The 22718-nt window shown below is 37.8% G+C and overlaps 1 protein-coding gene across 1 annotated transcript in view; it reads right to left on the minus strand.

Annotated features, from left to right (window-relative positions):
* Nucleotides 1–20597, minus strand: part of ARB2A (ARB2 cotranscriptional regulator A) — a gene marked incomplete at both ends in the record, with an annotated part of 234916 nt that extends 214319 nt beyond the window's left edge. Inside the window, 3 exons of the mRNA XM_079548659.1 lie at nucleotides 12299–12399; nucleotides 15191–15292; nucleotides 20492–20597. Coding sequence (XP_079404785.1) covers nucleotides 12299–12399; nucleotides 15191–15292; nucleotides 20492–20597 — 309 coding nt within the window. The remainder of the gene's footprint in view (nucleotides 1–12298; nucleotides 12400–15190; nucleotides 15293–20491) is intronic.
* Between the last annotated feature and the right edge of the window lie 2121 nt (nucleotides 20598–22718).

The raw sequence follows: 22718 nt of genomic DNA on the forward strand, positions 1-22718 counted from the left end.
CCTCTTACAGGATGTCATATCTACAGTGAAAGAGTATAAAGTTACTTAATATCTACATAATTTACACTGTTGGAAAGAAGGAAAAGCACAAGCAACTCTCCACAATCATATCAATGAAAAGAGATAAAGTCTTTGCTTTCCTACTCCGAGATCTTTCATATCTTATTACCAACAATGTACTTGGGATATCACCCAACCCAAAAGCACAGAAAAGATGCAAGGAACAAAGACTTCTAAAAAGAAGTACTAAAAATCAATTTCTGTCCAAATTCGGCAGTAGATCTCTTTCTCCTGTCACGTCTTCTTCAACACAGAACTGAACTGCTACTCCAGCAGGCCACAGCAGGTCTCCTGATTATTGAGCATACAATGGAAACATCAAATTAAGATATGGAAGCACAGGACGTTTCTGCCATAGTAAAATTAAAAAAAAAAAAAAAAAAAAAAAAAAAAAAAAAAAAAAAAAAAAGAATGAACAAAACCCCTCTCATTTATTTGAATTAATTTATCACATATCTGAGAAGGCCAACTGTGTTCTGGGCTGCATTAAAAAAGGGGAGATCAGCAGGGAGAGGGAAGTGATTTTCCCCCTCTACTCAGCTCTTGTGAGGCCCCATCTGCACTACTGCATCCAGGCCTGGAGCCCCCAGTACAGGAAGGATGTGGAGCTCTTGGAGCGGGTCCAGAGGAGGGCCACTATAATGGTCAGAGGGCTGGAGCACCTCTGCTATGGGGAAAGGTTGAGGGAACTGGGCTTGGGTAACTTGGAGAAGAAAAGGTTGTGGGGAGACCTCATTGTGGTCTTACAGTACTTGAAGGGAGCACATAAATAGGAGGGGGGAACAGCTTTATAAGGGTAGATAGTAATAGAACAACTGATAGGACAAGGGCGAATGGTTTTAAACTGAGACAGGGAAGGTTTAGGTTAGATATCAGGAGGAAGTTTTTCACACAGAGGGTGGTGATGCACTGGAACGGGTTGCCCAAGGAGGTTGTGGATGCCCCAGCCCTAGAGGCATTCAAGCAGGGGGATTGAAACTAAGATGATCATTCTGGCTGTTTACAACCCAGGCCATTCTGTGATTCCATAATTCTATAACGATTACACTCGCAACAAAAACATAAGGAACCTCAAAAAACTGGTAAACCACACACTGGCCTTTTTAATTGACAAACTGAACAAGCTGATGGATGTACTCGAAAGGCTTAGAAGTTGATACCCCCCAAAAAGCTCAGGAGGCAAATCTGGAACCCCTGAAGGCAGGCAGAAATTGACAGTATGTGTCAATTTTGTGGATGAATATGAGACTTTCACAGTCCTGTGTATAACAATTCTGGAATAAATTATGAAAAATAATTGTGAAAAATATCTCAAAATCCTAAGTAACTGATTTACTGAACTCATCTTCCCTAATAGCCTTAACTGCATGTAAGTGCTTAAGACACTGTGATCTAAGCTGGAAGCATCTCAGAATCACAAGGTTTTTTGCTTACTCTTCCCTCCAAGAGGAATGGAGGAGGGTAAAAAAAAAATAAAAGTGGAACTTGTGGGTTGAGATAAAAACTATTTACTCTGACAGAAGAGGAAGAGGAGAGTAATAGCAATGATAATTTATAAAACAGGTGATGCACAAAGCCACTGCTCACCTGCCAGTTGGTGCCCAGCTAGTCCCTGGCAGCCTCCAGTCCCCTCTCTGCATTTTTTCACATGATGTCATGTGTTATGGAATATCCCTTTAGGCAACCTGCCTAAAGCTGCCCTGGTTGCATCCTCTCCCAGCTCCAAGTAGAACATCGCTGTGATATCAACTCTGTTTTTCACCCCAAGTCAAGACAAAGCATCATGCTAAATACTATGAAGGGAAAAGGAAAAAAAAACAAACACAAAATCCTGTCCCAGCCGAAACCTGGACAGACACCCAAACTGGGTATTTCTGCTACAGAGATCAACATAAGATAATAGATATCAAAGTTTGGTTGTGACTAAGTTAATGAATTGAGCAGCTGGAGCATCTTAAAGCAATTCTTGGTTGTTTGCATATACAGAAAAGCAACGCTCTATTGCTTTATAATTGAACTTTTATCCTTTCAAATTATTCCTATTAAGCGCTGACACAGCTGAGACAGCTTTATAAAAAAATACCACTATTCTGTTAAATTCTTATCTAAACATTCCTGGAAAACTGAAAGGTCTGCTGTTGAAGACACAGGAAGTGTTAAATTCTTTATCTTGGAGAAGATGAAAATCTTGTGAAAGAAAACTAACCATTTTAGAGTTATTTAATTAGTAAACAAATAGGGGCTGCTCCAAAAGTAAAGCCTTCTATTTTATTATGTTGGCCCATGATGCCAGAGGTGAGTGTCAGTATCTCACTGAATTCCTCCTTGCTGAAAAAATGGTACCCATTGGCATCCATCAAAGCTTGGTCTCTGATGGAGACCAAACAGTGCATGTGAGCACAAGGGGGTGGTGGGTGACGTGTCTCAGCAGTGGCAATCACAGATCGTTTCCACCAGTGCGGACTGCTATGGGCGCAGCATGCAAGTCTTGCTCGTCGCTGGTGAAAACGAATAACCACTAATGGTGGTGACAGTTAAGAAACAGAATTTTGTAACTGAGAATTTCCTCTATCGAACAGTGTTATTATGCTCTCTGTATCTGTTACATTTTCCATAGAAATAAATAGGAGTTATTACTTCTGGAGTGATCTTCACATTTTAAAAGATATTTGATGAATGTTGAAATCTACATATTTCAAAAAAGTACTGGTTAAAGAGTATAAAAATACTTCAGAAATTTTCAGTATTACAGGCAGAAACAAAGTTAACATGCATAAAAACAAAGATGAAACAAATGATTTTTGCAAGTATACTGATCTACATTCTGCCTAAGGACTACATCAATCTATTTTTTTCCAGTCTCTTAAGTGCCAAGAAACATTTTTTTCATCACTCCTTTAACAAAAATTGAGATAACTATATCGAACACAGCTTCCTTGCTTCAAACTCTCTGCATGCTCTGGAGTTCATTTGTTTTGAAGCAGAAATTATTAATCAGAACTACAACTCAATTTTGTTTTGCCCTAAGTATTTTCCTCCTTACAAGAAAACTAGAAATAGAACGGATGCATCTAGACAGAAGGTAGACTTTTTGTATTTTTCAATTTCAGCTACTCAAAAATGGCTGGTAAAGAAAGTTTACGATGAACTGAGAGTCTGAACTTTTGCATAGAAGCCCAGGATAGCAAGAATGGTTCTAATTGAACTAAAGCTGCTGAAGGTTTTATTTTTAAAAAGCTCATGATTAACTCATTGAAACACTCCCTCTACTCCAATTTTTGTCTTCTTTTTAACAATTAGTACCATTCTTTGAATTGCAGCATGTTGCAAGTGCTTTATAAACAACCATCTGCCTTATTGTATCTTTTCTGCTTTTCACTGTTTATCAATTTAAAAATGTAAAACACATTTATCAACACATTTATCAACAATGTAACAAATTCCCATCTGGGTTTACGAGATGCTCATCATTTCTTTCAAGAAGCACACTAACAATAATTATGAAACTATCTCTGAACCTTTCGAGTACTGTCATGTTACTGTGATGAACCAACCTACTGCCGCCAATTGCTGCCTACAAAGTAGAAGACTTCACTGAAGCACATCTGACATAATGATTCCAGTAAGAAGTCTTCACAAACAGCAGATATTGAAAGCAGATTTAGCATATGCAAATGAATATACTGCACGCAATGAAGATTCAAAGATTCATATTTAAATTTTCTTAGGTATCATCAAGCCATCTTCAGTCCTTATTGAAGTGTCTGTCCATCTATTTCACTTACCAAAAAGCAATGCTGAAGATAAGCAGATGTTAAAAGCTGTAATCTTTCTGGATTTATAAGGGCCACATATATACGAGATTTAGATTTTTTTGTTATTCTTCTTGTCCACATTAGCACTTTCTTCCTGTTATGAAAAGTACTGATTTGAAAATTAGTGAAGAAGACTAAATACCTTTGAAGTACAAGCGCTTACAGCTCAGGAACCACCGTTAGAGAAGAGCTCAATACTGTCTTAGCTGTTTTTTAATGTTATTCAGTTCTGTGTATTCTTCTGAGTCATATTTCTGTTTCACACCTAGCTGTCACAAATTTAAAGTTACCAAATTAGCAGTGAAAAAACTGAAACCAGTAAGACATGAATTCCTAAATAAATAAATTTATAGTTGACCTTGATGTCCAAAACATGAAAGATGTCATTTAAGCTCCTCTTCCACTTGGTCCATTCAAGAAGTGTCCACTCTACGTAGACTCTATTGTGCCTAGCAAGAAATGAGATCCCACTATAAATCACTTCAATGACTTTGCCCAATCTCTTTTGTTCAGGTGTTTTTGCCCAAATTGTGCAACTGCCAATATTTTTGTGACATGTATTCTACCAAAAATTTTGCTGAAGACATCCTGCAATATTCACTCATAGACAGGACTGGATGTCCTGTGCAAACAAGCTGCACTAACAAACTGTTTCCAAAGGACCACCAAAAATGATTTTACCATTATCATAAATAAAGAAAGGGAAAATACTTTATTCCAATTTGATGTTTTTACCTGCTTTTGAAAAACAATTTAAAGTTAGGAAGAGTTTATAGTAGGGTCTCAGTGAGGATTTCTCCTAACCCAATGAAAATCCACCCTTACTTGATTGTTAAGACAAGACACCGACAATTCAGTTCATACATGCTCAACAGACACCTGTTAAGTATTTGGCAAGTAATTTCTTCAAAGATAACCTCTTGAAAAGCTCTATTCAAGCAAGAACTCCATGAAAGCAAGTGTACCCGAACCAGCTTACGTATGACAACACCATCAGTTTATTTTACTGCTCAGTAAGACAAATTTCTCCTACCACTGACTAAACTAATAGTAATTATGCAATAATAAGTTAAAATAGCAAACATAATTTTGCTGAAGCCACGATGTGCAGTATTTAATATACTAAAGTTTCACTAGTCAGATAAAATCTAGAATGTTTAGTGCTAAACTCTCATTGGAAATAAACTGAAACTAGATGTAAGGATTTCTACTAATCATCTGCAAATTTTATTTGGAACTTGATCCTGCAGCCCTTATTCACAAGAACAGACCTATTGAGTTTATTCACATGAGCTTCGGCTGCAAGATTGGACCTTAAGTACTATCAGGTGCACGTGCACCCTATCATCAGATTTTGGGTTATTCATGTAAGGAGCTACCCTTTCAAATGCAGACTACTTAATGCTTCCTTCTTCATTAACGTACATGTCCTCTTCTGCCACTCTATGCTTTCATTTGTGCTATGTAAATAGCTTCTTTCTCTCACTCATCCAAACAAATAATGCTCTTTGCAACCAAGGAGGAAATTAGCAGCAGGTGAGAGCTTGTTTTTTAAATTACGATGAGACCAAGCTGTTCTTTAACTTAACAGAGATCTGGATAAAACAAAATCCCATTTCACTTCTTAGCTATCTTAATTATGGATTATCATTGTCATAATTCCAAATACTTATTTTCCCCCCACACAAATACTAACCTTGATGATTAACATAGTTTATCATGAGCAGGACCAAGCATTATGCACAAACTTTAAAAAAGCTTATTTGATGGGATGTTTCCTTGAGAAATGTAAAATTATCTGTAGCTTATCATACACAAAATTCATAAGCAATTTCTGTCTTAGGTGTTCTATTTGTTTGCTTTCTATATCAGCTTTACATAAATATAAGGTATTTTCTTGTACTATGATGTGGTAAAGGTAATAAAATGAACACATTCATCTGCTATATACAGATATTGTCAGACAGACAACAATGATGAGAGACTGCATATAGTCCCTGAATAACACCACAGCAGGGATATGATATTCACATATCCAGAGATATGATATCATCCACATCAAAATCTTTGACATATAAGCCGCAAGTACAAGCAAATATCTCTTCATTAGTTATGACACTCACAAAAATATCTCAAATGTTAAACAGTCTTTAAGCAACCACCAAACTATAATTACCCAGTGCTAGACCTAACAGTTACACAGGGTGATAAGTAGGAACTGTCTCTTAATGCTAGGGATAACCTGATATCTGTATGATTGTGGAAGGAGAACATTCGCATAATCTTTATCAAGTGAAATCTTGTTATCAACATACTCTGTGCGACTGGCAAAATGGAAGGTGACATCCCAGCAATAAATTCTAGTAGTATTTATTATTTCAGCTAATTCTGATGTCATGATCAAGCAGGAACTGACTGCTGGTGACTTTTGCAGCCATATTATTAATAAAAAGTGTAGAACAATGAATACAATTACCTGGTCAATGTACAATGTATGTCTTCTTGCACAAGTCTAATTCAGATAATAATCCAGAATTCAAATATCAATAACTGCTTCTCAAATTGAAAAAAGCAAAACAAAACAAAAATAACCTGACAACTCAACCTTGAACTGGAACAGTACGTGTGCAACAATTAAACTGTTGTCACAAAACTGTTTTCAATCCTACTTCAAACTTGCCATTTGGATTAATCGGCAGTTAGAAGCAGCTGCAGCACAACGTTCTGTGCACTTCTGTTGCCGTTTTAATTTTTAAAAAGCGAATGGAGAGGCCTCTCCACAGAATTCAATGCAGCAATCGCAATGACTGAACCAGAATCAGAAAATTATGAACAGCTCGCTAAACTCTCTTTTAGAAGCACATATCAAGAGGCTGCAGAACAAATTGTGTGCCTGAAATAATAGATCAATGAATGAAGAATAAAGAGATCTAAGAAGTGGAGATGTTGACGAACCATTTTAATTTGTGAAGAATCAATTTCCATACAACCAGTGTAATGGCAGAACATCACAGGCAGTGTATTCACGATTTTAACAGCAAAAAATCATGGATTACCAAATGGAAATTTATTAATGTTCCAAGAAAATGAGAATGATGCTGCAACACGAGGCCACGAGGCTATATCCACTCTTTAAATGAGTAATATGCAGTAAAAGGAGTCCACATTGTATATCTACAATAAAAAAAAAAAGCCTTGAGCAGAGTAAGTAAATAGTCTTAAAAATGAGAAAGCCAGCAAACAATGACCAAACTAAGTATGGGAACAACGGCCACATTGTTTATATAAAAATAGGAATAATATGAAAAACAAATATAAAGTATACATTCAATTCATTAAAAAATAATTTATTTTCAATAAATGTAAGAATTGAATACACAGAATGTTTTGTCTGAAGTCTAGCTACTTTCTCTTCTCTTTTTATGTTCTTCCACATAAATATTCAGCCACAAGTACATGTGAGAGAATTCCTAAAGCCAGAGGATGGATGATGTTTCAAAGGAAAGCCCTAAGGTCACATTTTACTACATCACCTTATGAAGAATATGAGCTGCTCCTTCTTAAGCCACCACAGTTTGCTGAACATATCTTGCTTAGACTACAAAATGGTGAATCATAGGGTAATATACTTCAGTTCTATTCAACATCTGCATAACTGACGCACCAATCCATGGCATAAGAGAAGATTTTGTGCATATAAACCAATGACAGACTTCTGCCCAACCATGGGTTTTGTCTGTCAGTATCCCCTGAATTCTTAGATAGCTATATAAACGCTCATTGTGCCAAAAAACAGATGATGAAGCATTTGAACACTTCTGGCTTGTATGACGAACAAGCATCCAGCAATAGCAAAGAGAGATCTTTCAAAAACACTTCATAGAGCCACACGACTTACTATATATGATTATTTTGAACTGTTTACGTTTTCTTGGGGCTGGACTGAGGTTATCTTTTTCCTGTACAAAGAAACACTGTTCAAACCCAGTGAAATATCTGGAAAAGGTATGTTGTCTCCAGGGCAATTCTAGAGAGGCACAAATCACTGCAGCATGTTGGGACGAGGGTTATGCCTACCAAGCCTTGCTCTACACTATCAAGCACCTTAAAGGGAAAGAGGTCTTTGGATCTGATATCAGTACAACAGACCTTATGGTTACACTAACTCCTGCAGAAGACTCCGTGGTTGCTTCAACACCTGCAACAGGTCCTGCAATTCAATCAAAGAAAGAATCTTTGGCAGTATCAGTCATCCACACACACACACACAAAAGCTGTATAAGTCAGCTTCCTTAGTAAGGTCAGAAACTCCTGCTAGAACTAGGATAGAAGATGATGAGGATGAATCAGGGCCATCTCGAGGATGGGAGGAGGAGGAAGAGGAGTCAGAACTCAAAAACACCTGATCCCCAACTCTCAGTGAGCGCAAGATACACAAAAAATTCTTCAGATATAACCCAATGAGCATACTGTCAACTAGTTGCTCCAATGCCGGGATAACAAGTCCAATAGCCTGCACTCAGTGGGCAGTGAATCCAGGCAGCTAGGATCCCCTTTTAGGGAAGAGGCTATTGGCAAAGCAGTTGGAAAAGGAACATAAGCCTTCATCCTATGAAAGTTACTGTTTTCCGCCATGAAGGAAAGATATCCTTTCAAGGAAGATCTGGTACGTTTCCCAAGTAAGTAGACCACGTAGAGAAAGACATCCAGTACCTGAGGGGATTACTTGTGCTGGAGGTGATGTATAATATTGACATGGATGAAGATCATTTATTGCAAAATGACAACAGGCGCCCATGATCTATATTGCAAAAATTTGTATAAAATGTAGTATCACTGTATGCCAGAGCACTCACAGCAATGGACTTAAAAGATAATGAAAAACTAACAGTGATTGAAGTAGCTAGCCTACTTCATCAATATAAAGAAGATTTCTCTTTCTCCCTGTGGACCTGTGTCTCAGCTGTGAAGACAATGGGAAGTTCCAGCAATTCAAAGACAATACGTCTTACTCCCTACCTGTTATAGCCCAGTATCTCGACTACTAGAAGGAAGTACTCCTCTGCCCTAAGGAGGGGACATACTGGGTACATGCTGCGAGGCACCCTGCAGTTTACCTGCATGGCTATGGAGAAGGTCTGAGAAAGTGGGATGGAAAAATCACGTCACAGATAAGAGACTTGCAAGGAAGAACAATTGAGAAAGGGGATTCTTTCCAGGGAAATGGCTGCTCCAACTTCCAGTGGGCAGTCTCCAGGACAGAGAAGATGGTCTGATCCTATCTCTGAGGTTGGAAGTGAACCTTTTAGTTTGCATTTGTGACAAGTTTGTGATGAATAAAATAAACAGGACTAGAGGGGTCTTGCCTCCAGCCAGGTAGAGGGACTATCAGGTTTAGTGTGGATTTGAACATCAGAACCACAGGAGTATGAGATTCTAGTGGACACTGGTGTGCTGCATACTCATTGCTACCACAGTAGTGCACAGGCAGAAATATCACACCAATCAATCTAATTCCCCTCCATAAGCTGATTCATCAATTGGAAAGCCAAGGATTAATTAGCAAGACTCATTTATCCTTTAACAATCCCATTAAGCCAGCACAAAAGACCACTGGAGAGCAGAGGATAACAGTGTACTACCGTGGCTTGAATGAAGTCACACCACTACAGAGCGCTGATGTGCCAGACATGCTAGAGCTTCAATACAAACTGGAGTCAAAGGCAGTCAAATGGTAATTCACAACTGGTATCAGGCAGTGCAGACCACAGTTTGCTTTTACTTGGAGGGTTATTGAGTACACCTGGAATTGAATATCTTAGGGACGGAAACACAGTCCCACCAATTGCAGTGGGCTGATTCAGACAGTGTATTGATGACATTCAGCAGTATATTGATGACATCAATATACTGTGGAGCAACATAGCAGAGGAACCTCAACCCTTCTTCATAGAAAAGGCACTCCAGCCCACTGATCATCTTAGTGGCCCTCCTCTGGACCTGTTCCAAGAGCTCCATGTCTTTCTTGTACTGGGGGCTGCAGGCCTGGTTGCAGTACTGCAGATGGGGCCTCACAAGAGCTGAGCAGAGGGGGACAATCACCTCCCTCTCCTTGCTGGCCACTCCTCTTTTAACACAGTCCAGAACACAGCTGGCTTTCCAGGCTGCAAGCGCACACTGCTGGCTCATGCTCAGCTTCTTGCCTACTAGGACCTCCAAGTCCTTCTCTGCCATCTCTGTCCCTCTGGATGGCTTCCCTTCTCTCCACTTATCTACTGCACCACTGAGCTTGGTGGCATCTGCAAATTTGCTGAGGGTGCACTTGATGACATCGTCTGTGTCACTGATGATGTTGAAGAGCACTGGTCCCAAGACTGAGCTCTGAGGGCCTCCACTCTGATATAGAACCATTAATCACAACCCTTTGGCTGTGATGACCCAATCAGTGCTTAATCCACCGAACAGGCCATCCTTCAAATCCACACCTCTCCAATTTACAGAGAAGGATGTGGTGAGGGACCACGTCAAAGGCCTTGCAGAAATCCTGGAAGATGACATCTGTTACCCCTCCCCCATCCATGATGCTGTCACTCCGTCATAGAAGGCCATCAGACTGGTCAGGCATGATCTGTCCTTGGTGAAACTGTGCTGGCCATCTCAGATCATCTCTTTGTCTTGTATGTGCCTTATCATAGCTTCTAGGAGGGTATGCCCCACAGTCTTCTCAGGCACAGAGGTGAGGCTCACCGGCCTGTAGTTCCCCAGGTCTTCCTTTCTCCCTTTCTTAAAAATGGGAGTATGGTTTCCCTTCTTCCAGTCATCCAGGACTTTATGGGACAGCCATGATTTTTCAATTATGATGGAGAGCAATGACATCAGCCATCTCTCTCAGAACTCTAGGACTTACTTACATACATTCAATTTCATGAGGAGGTCTTGGACATGTTCTACTGTTACAGTGGGACAGAATCCGCTCCCCACACCCTGACCTAGAGGCTCAGGGTCCTGGCAGATATGGGAAGCCTGACCACCCAAGAAGACTGAGATAAAGCACTCACTGAGTACCTCAGCTTTTTCTACATCTGAGGAAGCCAGCTCCCCATTACCTTTCATCACAGGGGGAACATTCTCCTTGGCCAATCTCCTGCCTATATATCTGTAGAACCCCTTCATGTTATCTTTCACATCCCTTGCCAAGTTCAGCTCCATCTGTGCCTTGGCTTTCCTAATCCTATCTATACACACAGACAACAGCCCTGTATTCCTCCCAGACTACACAGCCCTGCTACCACTGTATACTTTCCTCTTTTCCTTGCAAGTCCTAGCACAGCCTTTTCAAAGATAGTTCATGAAGTAGGTTTTGGGCCAGTCGGGGCAGGACAAGATGTAAAAAACATTGTTTACATCTGGCAAGAATGGCCCCAGTTGACGCCTACAACAGAAAGCAGCAGTAGAGAGTCAAGGTTGACTCCTACAGTTTTTTGAACTGGGGATACAGAGGAACTTCCAGAGAATGGTAAGCAACATGCCTTGTTCAATTCAGGTTCCTGTCATATTGCAGGAAAGTGTCAGAGGTGGAAGGCTGCTGCATGGAGCCCTACATGAGAAGATGAAACTGGCCACTGTGGCCTGAATTAAGCAAGGTGTTCAATGTAAGTAGCAATGCTAGCTTTAGAGGACAGCTGAAACTGTTCTTTCCATTGGGCTTAGAGGTTATGACTGTTCAACACACTGTTTTGCACTGTCTGAGAACTGACAATTTCATCTGTTCTTCTCAAACTGGTATTAAAACTCCTAAAACATTACCAAATGAATTGGTAGAAACTGGAGTCATTTTCACACTGAAGAGTAACTGTATATGCTCTGTTGTTTTTATGTCTAGTACACTCACACTACCTCTACAGAAAGCCCAAGGAAATACTAGTAGCATCAAAATATCTAGTAAATAGCCACATATTTTGTTAATTAATCAAGCTTCAACACTCTACTTCATCTAGAGGCTTTCAGTATCTCCTAGAAATGAGAGAAGACCAACCAATTCATCCTTAGTTAGAAATGACAGTGCACCAGTTTTGCACTCACTGGTTCACCTGAAGGAGAAGAAAGATAAATAACGGCATAACATAATATTTTCTGATTTGCTTAATCACACCGATGTTCTAGATTGAACACATACTGAAGTCAAATTGTACTCTAACTTGCATCTTAAGCCACACAGTAAAAGTGAATATTACCATTGCATTAGCAGGCAACTAATTCTGAAATAGCTTTTGTTAAATGACTGCATCCTCACTAGATATTTCTTAAAAAATTATAATTAAAAGCATCGTTCTATAGAGAAAAACAATAAAAACAAATACACTAATACTTATATGCATACATGCAGATACACTGCATTTTACATACATATGCAGTTTACATACCTCTCCAAGAGCTTCATAGCGCTTCTGGTTCCATCTATGCAAATCTTCACGATAGTTAAATACAAATGGTTCCCCAGTTTTTGCATGTCTTAACTGCCCTTCTGAAAAAGAAACAATATCACTACATTTTAGAGTACTTCTTCACTAAAAATAAAATACACTACACTGCTGACAATTTCAGAAGTCTCGTATTTAAAAATCTGGATATTATGAATTCCTTCTGGTTTTTTTTGGTATGTCTGAGGAAGCCAGCTCCCCATTACCTTTCATCAGAGGGGGAACACCTTCCTTGTCCAGTCTCCTCCTGCCTATGTATTCGTAGAATCCAATCCAAAGATATATAGTATTGTTTATTTAGCTAAATACAAGTGATGACAGTGAAATTACATGCAGGTATCAAGTGTCACAGTGTTTTGTAAGAAATATTAAGACTCAACCTGCTATGGATGAGGAGTGAAATATAAACATTTACAGATCAAATACTGGTCAGCTACATCAGCTAGGTGATCAAATTGTAGCTACAAACTGCCTACCTCAAAACCAGTCATATTTTCCAAAGAAGTGTGAGAACAAATTGGACTAATGACTGGAAAGAAAACACTTATTTTCAAAATTAACATATCACTGAACCACAACATTGTCGGAGTTTAAAGGGACCCTAATGATCATGGGGACCAACCCCCTGCAAAGCAGGCCCCTACAGCAGGCTGCACAGGTAGGTGCCCAGGTGGATCTTCAGTATCTCCAGAGACAGAGAATCCACAACCTCCCTGGGCAGCCTGTTCCAGTGCTCCATCACCCTCACTGCGAAGAAGTTCCTTTGCATACTGGTGTGGAACTTCCTGTGCTAAAGTATGTGGCCATAAAACATTTCTGTTAATCTGAAAAAAACTCAAAAAACAAACAAAAAAAAAACGCCCTTGTCCACATGTAAGGTAAGGATCTGTATTCCTGACACAGTACCAACAAGTAGGAAATCTTCATTAGAATACACTGAAATCATAACACCAGAACAAAGCAGAATCCTCAACCACAGCAAAACTACTTCGAAATTGTACATTCCAGTGTAACTTTCTGCAATTGTCCTTCTTTATAGAAAAAATTCAGTAGCACATCTGACCACAAATAAAGACTTTGACTGGGTTGAAATAACAGGAATAAAATGGCAGCCAATCAGGAAACAAGTTGCAGAAACGTTATCTTACAAGCAGTATTTCAGCTGATTAGGAAAAACCTCAAGTTATCTCAGAGCATCATAAAATTGCGGAGAATCAGAGAAATGTTTTTTTTTTTTTAAAAAAAAAAGCAAGTATATCCTAGAAAGCTGAAATGTCTACGCAACGAAAATAAGATTTAACAATAAATGTTTTTAAACTGCTAAATCAGTTCATACATTTTCAAAACTTTTGAATGTTGATTCCTGGTGTTTTAAATATATATTTAAGGGCTAATACCTCTTAAGATTTCTGCCTGTAAGTCTGTTTATTTGGCATTTTTTTTAAATCTGTCTTACCTGATCTCCAGTTCATTTTCCATGCACTAGTCTCCAAGGAAATATTTCTACCCAATGTCACATCCCTGTCTTGGGTATTCATATTTTTATTTTTATATATTATATAAAATATTACATTTTATATATACATATAAAATATTTTTATATTTTCATTGTGACTCATCGCTCAGCTGTTCATTTTCAGCTTGTTACTTTTCAATTATACTGTTCAATTCTAAATGAAATAGTGCTCTCCATAAGTAAGCTGGAATATTTATTTATTTATTTATTTATTTATTTGTCTTTCTGGTACTCTTGTCCTCTCAAGATCCTCTCAATCTCTATTTTTCCCATCACAAAAGAAACCCAACATGTTTATAATTAAAAAGTATAAGACCAAACATGTTTATCACTTGTATAAAAGCAAAAGAGAGATCTTTTTCACCATACTGACCAGCAGTGTACATAACAGTATCTGCTACATTCTCTGGAAATCACTCATCCCATAAAGTTAGTGATGGAATATTCAGTAACATTATTTTAGAACATCATTCACCAAAATTCAAATTTCAGCTCTTTTTATCAACCATATATGAACCATTAACTCTGAAGTCAGTAAGGAAGACAGTAGACACTGTGCAGATCTAAAAATAAGGAGCTGAAAAGTGACAGAGCTGAACCCCTCCCATCAAAGACAGAGCATCACTTTCATGACACTTTTAGTCTCTAAGTACCTTCCTGTGAAAGCCATCAGGGTATTAAAAAGCTAAGTGTTGCATAAATGACTATCATTTAAAGGAAAGCTCTTTTTTCCTTTAAAAGTGGAAGATGTAAGACAGGCAGATTTAGAAACTAAAGTTCCTCTGTTCACAGAACAGACACTGCAAAGAAGTAGAATTGTAAATGTCCCCATTTGTCCTACAGGTTTCAAACAATCTTGAAAGAGCTCTCTTCCTGAAGTCTGGTATTACTTTAGCTCAGTGGCTTATCTCTCAGCTGGATTTTAAAATGTATGCACTGGAAATCATAAATATTACTGCTCATTTAACATATAGATTCAGCTAGCTAATCTGACTTTCAGTCACAGAAATTATCTGTAATGTAATAATCTACTAAAAACTATGACCTACAGAAGAGCCAGCCTATCACACTGCTCATTTGGCAGTCACTATAAATATATGTGTTGTACACTATTGTAGAAATTGAGAGATTTGATGGTAGTTTCATGAAATAAAAAAAAAATATATATATTACTTAGGTAGATTTACAAGGCTGTTATCCTACAGCTTAAAATTTTACTCTTAAAAGAAAACTGTAGAGTTCTAGTAATGATTTATAATGTATAATTAAACTGCTGATAACCCCTCAACATAATTTTAAGGATAGCATATATGACTTACTTTCATTAAAAGTGTACTCAAATCCTTCCAGAGTATCAGGAAATTCAAGTGGTGGCTCATCTTTTTTCATCAGTTCATCCAAGTCTATTCTAGACAATAAATCTAAAAAAGGAAAAGAAAAATTACATTATACATGCTATGTCTTCTTTATTTAGTTATAATCGCTGAAAAAAATCAGTTTATTAAGATTACCAGTTCTTAAAGACAGAAGGACAACCCACACAATACTAAACATATAACTTCATTATTGGAAATTTTCCTCCAGCTTCAATACCTCCGCCTCCTCTACAGCAAATTTATTTATTTATTTACCTGTCTATCTCTAATGTTGAGCAAAAAATGTCCAGAAACAGACACCATCAAAGACACAACGATTTGTTTCAATGATTTGTTACACTTAATGTTAGAAATCTGTCTCTGGTTTCTAGTACGCATGACATTTTTACCATTAATTCATCCAGTTTCAGTATCATGGCATTGATACATTCCCTGCTTGAAGAGCTCATATTATCAAATGCACGCTGTCTCACAGCCATCTACAAGCTGCAATTGTAACACTTTGTTACCCTTCCTTTTCATTCCCCAACAGACTGTGCAGTCTGAATCCTTCTCTTGACCACGATCCTTTAATAATTCCCAAGGCAAAGAAAATAATCACCAATTTAATAGCAAGCCATGATATGTACATTCCTTTCAGATTCCTTGTTTTCTAAGATGATGTATCCTGATACAGCCTGTATTCGTTAATAAAAGAACACTAAAATAAAGCCAACCTGCATACTTCAACTCTATATTTAAGGATTTAGAATTAACCAGCAGCAAGAATACAGGAACATCTTTTGCTTACTTCTAAGATATGAATGCATAAAAATAGTGGTGTACTATCATCTCCTCACTGCTCATAATGTACACAAATATTATCCTTTTAACATACTTTCTGATCATTAAAATACGATGATTAATAAAATATCAGCACAAAATAATTGAGCAAGGTTTCACTGAAAAGTATTTCCCTACTTTTCCATACATGATTTTGAAAACCATGTAAATATTCAGTTCAGATGTGCTACACTGATTTTGTACTATTATGAATATAATTTCAAATATCATCAGTGAAATGCCTTAAAAATTCTAAGTACATTTATTTATTACCTTTACCATCTAAATTCGTGTCTCAAAGAAAATACAACTGTTTTGAAAGGCTCATTTCTTTAAACTTGCTTTGTTTGACATTAACCACCCTTATATCTCTTAATAACTCCAAATAATTATTTAAGTAGGCTCTGTATGACTATTTTTTTATTAGTCTTGCAGCCAGTAACGATCTTGTAAGTCACCCCATTATCTAAGCCTAGCATTGACACACAGGGCAAGGGATGTGTCCCCCCTCTGCTCTGCTCTTATGAGATTCTATCTGCAGTACTGAGTCCAGGCCTAGGGCCTCTAGCACAAGAATAATGTAAAGGTATTAAGAGTGGGTCCAAAGGAGGGCCACAAGGATGACCAGAGGGCTGGACCACCTCTCCTATAATGATAGGTTAAGGAAGTTGCGTTTGTTCAGTCTGGAGAAAGCTCCAGGGAGAACTCACTGTGGCCTTCAGTACTGAAGGTGAGCTTATAAGCAGGAGGAGGAATAACTTTTAGTGAGATCTGATTGTGACAGGACAAGGAAGAATAGCTATAAAATGAAAGTGGGGAGATTTAAATTAAACATTAGAAGAATTTTCACTCAGAAGGTGGTGAGGCTCTGGCACAGCTGCCCAGAGAAGCAGTGGTGCCCCATCTCTGGAGGCACTGAAGGCCAGGTTGGATGGGGCCCTGGGCAGCTGAGCTGGTGGGGGGCAGCCCTGCCCACGGCACAGGTGCTGGAACTGGGGGGGCTTCAATGTCCCTTTCAACTCAAGCCATTCTATGATTCTATGAAAACTGCCTTCAACTGTCCTGAATTCTAAGTGAACAAACCAAGGAACTGTCTTCAGCTGATCTGACATTCATTCCAGCCTCCATAAAACTGTTTCCAACTCCTCCCTCCCTAAGTTATTTTACTGGGTAAAGCTGGAGAATCCTTGTAACTCTAAAATCTTTCAAACTCATATTGTGGTGCCTAAGCATCACTGTGGTATCTAAATAGCTATACAGTAATTGGAGGTTGTCTAGGAGATTTCTAAATGCGGCTTTTAAAAACCACAGCTCACTTTTTCAGCAAATCTGTTTCATCAAATCTACCATGGGACAGGAAGTCCTCAACATTCCATTTACATAATTAATCTTCAGCTTGTTCTTCTGGATTGTCCTTTGAAAGTTCTTAGCAAGTCACTCTGGTTCTCAACCAAATAACAAAATGATAAAGAAGAAAAAAACCAGTAACTTAGTCGAATAGTTTTTTTTTTTTTTTTTTTTTTTTTTTTTTTTTTTTTTTTTTTTTTTTTTTTTTTTTTTTTGCTACAGGGCACAAAAAGCACTCCCTTTCTTCCTCTGTATTTTCACAGTGTGAAGATAACCAAAATAGTCAGTAGCACTTTATCTGTTCTTAGGGAAGAGACTCCAGACACACCTGTACAATTTAAACGCACCAGAATTTTCATGTCTTCTTGATTGGAAACATGTTTACAAAGTGTCAGTTACCATATGTAAAGAACTCACCTCTTGAGTACCAAAACCAGTGTAATATAGGTTGCTCTGAAAAGTAATGCCTCCTATTTATTTCCATAGACACTACAATAGATACAAAGAGCACAATAACATTATTTGATAAGACCAAATTCTCAGCTACGAAACACGTTTTTCAACATAGTCATCACCAGCAACTATGCATTTTTGCCAGTAATGGACAAGAGCCTGCAAGCCCCACTCAAAAATCTATTCCAGTGAAGTTGACTCACTGTTTCACAGCTGATACAATGGCGTCACTGACAGGAAAATGTTGCCCATACAGTCCATCTTTCAATGCCCCAAACAGTTGGAAGTCAGAAGGTGCCTATTTGTCCTATACAGTAGGTGTGGTGGGTCAGTCCAGCCAAAATTGATGACGTGCTCTACAGTCTTCAAACTGGTACAGGGCCTTACATGGTCATATTGGAAGAGAACGGTTGTCTTCTTCTCAGGTATGATTCTGGAAGTTGAAGCCTTTATTTTAGTGTTGCATCTTGACACTGGTAATGATGTGTTCCAGGAACCTGCCACTTTCAGTCTCATGTGGATTCCTTCATCCCCAGGCTGCATATGGCTCTGGTCAGCCTGGTCTAGTGGCTGGAGACTCTGCAGCAGGGGGATTGAAACTAGATGATTCTGGAGGTCCTTTTCAACCCAGGCCATTCTATGATTCTATGATCTGGGTTCAATAGGTACTGACAAACTTTGTCCTTTCTGTTCTTGTGTGAGCATTCCTGGGATGCACATTGTGCAAACTTTGCAGTATTCCATTGTTTACAATGAACTGCAGCCAATACTCAGCTCTGTACAAAGTTCCTTGCTTATAGTCCACTGACTTGTGCAGATGAGCTATCAAGCTTCATTTCACAGTGTGACAGTTGTGTGTGGCCAACAGAAACACTGCTCATCTTTCATGTCATTTTTCTGCTGCTGAAACACACAATCCAGCACCTCACTGTGCTCACATCCACAACTTGGACTCCATCAACATTCAGCAAATGTTAATGAATGCCAGTGAGTGCCATTTTTTCAGCATGGAGCAATTCAGTGACACTTCTTTGCTCCATAAGCCCTTCAAAGCCAGACACTGTTTTACTATACTGCCCTTCTGCTGCCATCTGTCACATGGCAACAACATGTAAAGCAATATCAATAGGAAGGTTCAATCACTACTATCATACCACCAACGTTCACCTCTGACATCATGGTCAACATAAAAAACTAGGAGGCATTACTTTCAGAGCAGCCCTTGTAAATGACATACGTGAAGCGTATCTTCAGTATTTAAAGCAGCTCTTGATTTACATCTACAATCTGAGCCTCACAGGAAGACTTCAATTGGCCAGTGGTCCAAACACTGAACCACTCACCTTCCTGTGCCATTTTTCCTCTCACAACTAGCTAAAAGTGTGCTAGCAAATTCTTAGATTCTTTCAAGATCTGATCAATCGTTCTTTCACTCTCAAATTCAATTACAGTCTGGTTCAACAGAGTTCAAATTTGAGTGATTTGCAGGGGTCCTCCTTTCTATAGCTTAGTAGGAGTTCACCAGGTCACATGAAGAAAATCACACCTCCCACTAAGTTTAAATTTTTAATTATTAGTCATTTCTTAAGGCACTTAAGGGGAATAGCTTTAAACTAAAAGAGATGGGATTTATGTTAGATGTTAGGAGGCATTTTTTTTACTCAAAAGGTGGTGTGGCACTGGCTGCCCAGAGAAACTGTAGATGCCCCATCCTTGGAGATGTTCCACACCTAGCTGGATGGGATCCTGGGCAGCCAGATAAAGCAGCTGTCACTCCTGCCCACAGCAGCGAGTTGGAACTAGATTATCCTTAATGTCTCCTCCAGTCTAAGCCATTCCCTGACTCTCTGATTCTCGTGTAATAATCCTTAATAGACAATCAAATTAATGTCAAGTTTAAAATTGAGGTTTTACTTTTCCAAACATTAAGTAAAATTTCCTGAGCATATGTTCAACAAAATTAGTACAGATTTGAATAAGTAACACACAGGTTGTCACCAAGCCTTTCTCAAATACACAATTCTAAATTAAGAAACACTATCTTCTATCACTGTATAACAGAAGATATATTTCTAATAACATAGCTGTGCAAGTCCATTCTCTAAAAATGTCATCTATTGCATTTATTCTTCCCCTTATGAAATCTACTACATAAATCACTTAGGTTGTGTGATTTTTGTTCCTAAACATAAAATACAAAGAAAATTCTTTAAAATCAGTACAGATATAAATGTCCTGAAAATGGTTTTCCTGCTAACATACCAGAGTTAAAGGGATTTTTAAAAGCTGTAATACGGATAGTTAATTCTAAAACATAAGTGGCACAAAAATTAAATTATACCTTCCAGAAAATAAGATCACAAAAGTACCAAAGGATAATTATGAAAATTATAAAATTAATGGATTTCTTACTCTGCTACTGCTTACCACAGACCATTATTTTTAAATCATCTTATAAAACTATTGAAAATGGACATTACACACACAGTCTAATCGTCTCGTCCAGTACTGCAATTCCAAGATTCTAACCCACAGCAAGATCAAAGTACTTTCCATTCCTTAATATTAATAACTGTTTCTGAAAATTCTGTATACGTGAAAAGAAGGCAAAAGTATTCATACCCTTTAATGCAGTAGTCTTTTCTTTTTCATCAGGGACTCCTTGCTGGAGTTGAGCCATCATTACCCAAGCTGTCAGCAGATTTAAAATACTAAAATATAAGTGCATCTATCTTCAAATGACAATCTGAAAACCAACAAGTTAAACATTAACAAATTTGACTTTAAGGGATCTTATTTCTCAACACATATATAAACAGAACTGCACATAAAACAGGACTTGTTTCAAAAACAAAGCTTCCCTGAGTATAAGAACCAGCATACGAAGTAAAATTTAAATAGACTTTTTCCTCTTCTTCAAAATGTATACTGGACACAGTAGAGTGTCATCACCCTATCACAGATTTAGAAGTTTCACAATGTACTGTAACACAAACTCTATCATGTGGGGTCAAAGATTCAAATTCACAAGAACAAATACCAACTTCGCCCTAATACTGAAGGGACGTTGATTTATTCAACAGTCATTTATTGCAAATTTAAAACAAGATCAGTAAATGATTAGCTTTTTGGAGAAGCACAACACTTGAAAGGCCACAGTAGAAAATACAAACAAAACCAAACATAATTAACAGAACTTCCAAAATCTCTGCAGATTTTTCTACTTCAATTACTTAGATTTAATTATCCGTGCTGTATCTTATAGCTTTCAGTTTTTACTAAAATTATAATAAGGAGTATATAGCTCAAAACCATTATCTCCACTGAAATTTATCCAGTAAATGTCCAGGTACAGACTAGGTGTCAGTATCCATACAAAATGGGCGTCTAAATTTTTTCCTAATGCACAAAAGGCAACCCAGACATTCAAATCTGCAATCCCTTTCATCTTGATTCTGACACCAAGGGAGCAAACTACCAAATCACAACCATTGCTTCTCCCTTTTCAATAAAAAGACTTCTATGCATTGAGTTCTTTTTTTCCTTCATCCTTTTAGTCGTTTCATCTGTCAGTCATGAACAATTTGTTTAACTCTTTTCCACAATCTGTACTTCATCATGGGCAAACCTGCATGAACTGCATCCCTGCAGCAACCTGCAACTTTTAAACAAAAAGCAATACGATTTACCCACTGTTCTAATGACTCCCTGAGAGTTGCAACCATAAAGAATTCCAAAATGTTTTTTAAGTAGTTCATTGTAGGAATAACAGAGAAAAACAAAAACAAAACAACAACAACAACTTGGTAAGGACAGAGTAGCAGAGGATGAAAGTGTCTTTTCTTCACAGAAATTATTACATTAAATTAGAGAAATATTACCCAAAACGTTTTCTTGTAGATTAAGGAATAAAATAACATAAGAAGCGGACATTTATTAACTAAGGAGATTTTTTTTTTTTAAGTTGCTGTTCAAGACAGTTTAACAATCTATTCTAAAAGTTTGGCCGAGGTTAGACTTTGATGCCATGCTTGGTGGTTCCAACAAAGCTGCTGTGAAATGAAAATGCACTGTCCAAGTCTCTTATAAACATAATTCTACCAGGAAACTTCTACTTCGACTATGCACTTTAAAAACAATAAAATAAAATGGTACAACTCTACACGATTAAGTTAAAATGGCCATCTTGTAGCTAACACTTTATCATGCTAGCAGTGACAACACAAGTAATGAATAAAAAGGACAGGAAAGCCACAGCTATATTTTTTCTATTTTCTGGCATATAACATATTCAATATAAATATTAAAATGGCTCGAACATTGATTAGCATGCATGAATTTTTTGAACTACGTTTCTCAGATGCTTCCAAGTAGTTCACTGACAAGATGATCAGATAGAATACCTTGCCCATCATCAGTCTGTATATTTGCAGCATAAAAACATATACATTCCAGTTAATCACATTAGAAAACAAATGAAATCATTCCAATTACATTTACTGAAATTGCCAGAAAGTGACAGTGACACTGATTTGTGATAAGTCAGGTGAAAGTTATCCTTCGGTAGTCCTCCTTACAGGACATCTGAAAATTCATAATTGAATATAGTTCAGTTAATGCAGCCACAAGTCACAAACAAGTGTTTAAAAACATGTTATTCAACAGCTTAAGTAATACAGAATTTATCCACACAGATACACCTTCATAAAATAATCCCCATTAATTACTCTGAAAAATCAATCAGTGACAAAGTATTTCAGCCATTTTTGTTCTTCCAATATATACCTGGTAACCCATGGAGATCTGGTCACTAAGGAAAGACCAGATAACTTACAGGCTCACTATTAAA

Source organism: Tetrao urogallus (genome assembly GCF_951394365.1).
Source record: "Tetrao urogallus genome assembly, chromosome: Z".
NCBI classification, from domain to species: Eukaryota; Metazoa; Chordata; class Aves; order Galliformes; family Phasianidae; genus Tetrao; species Tetrao urogallus.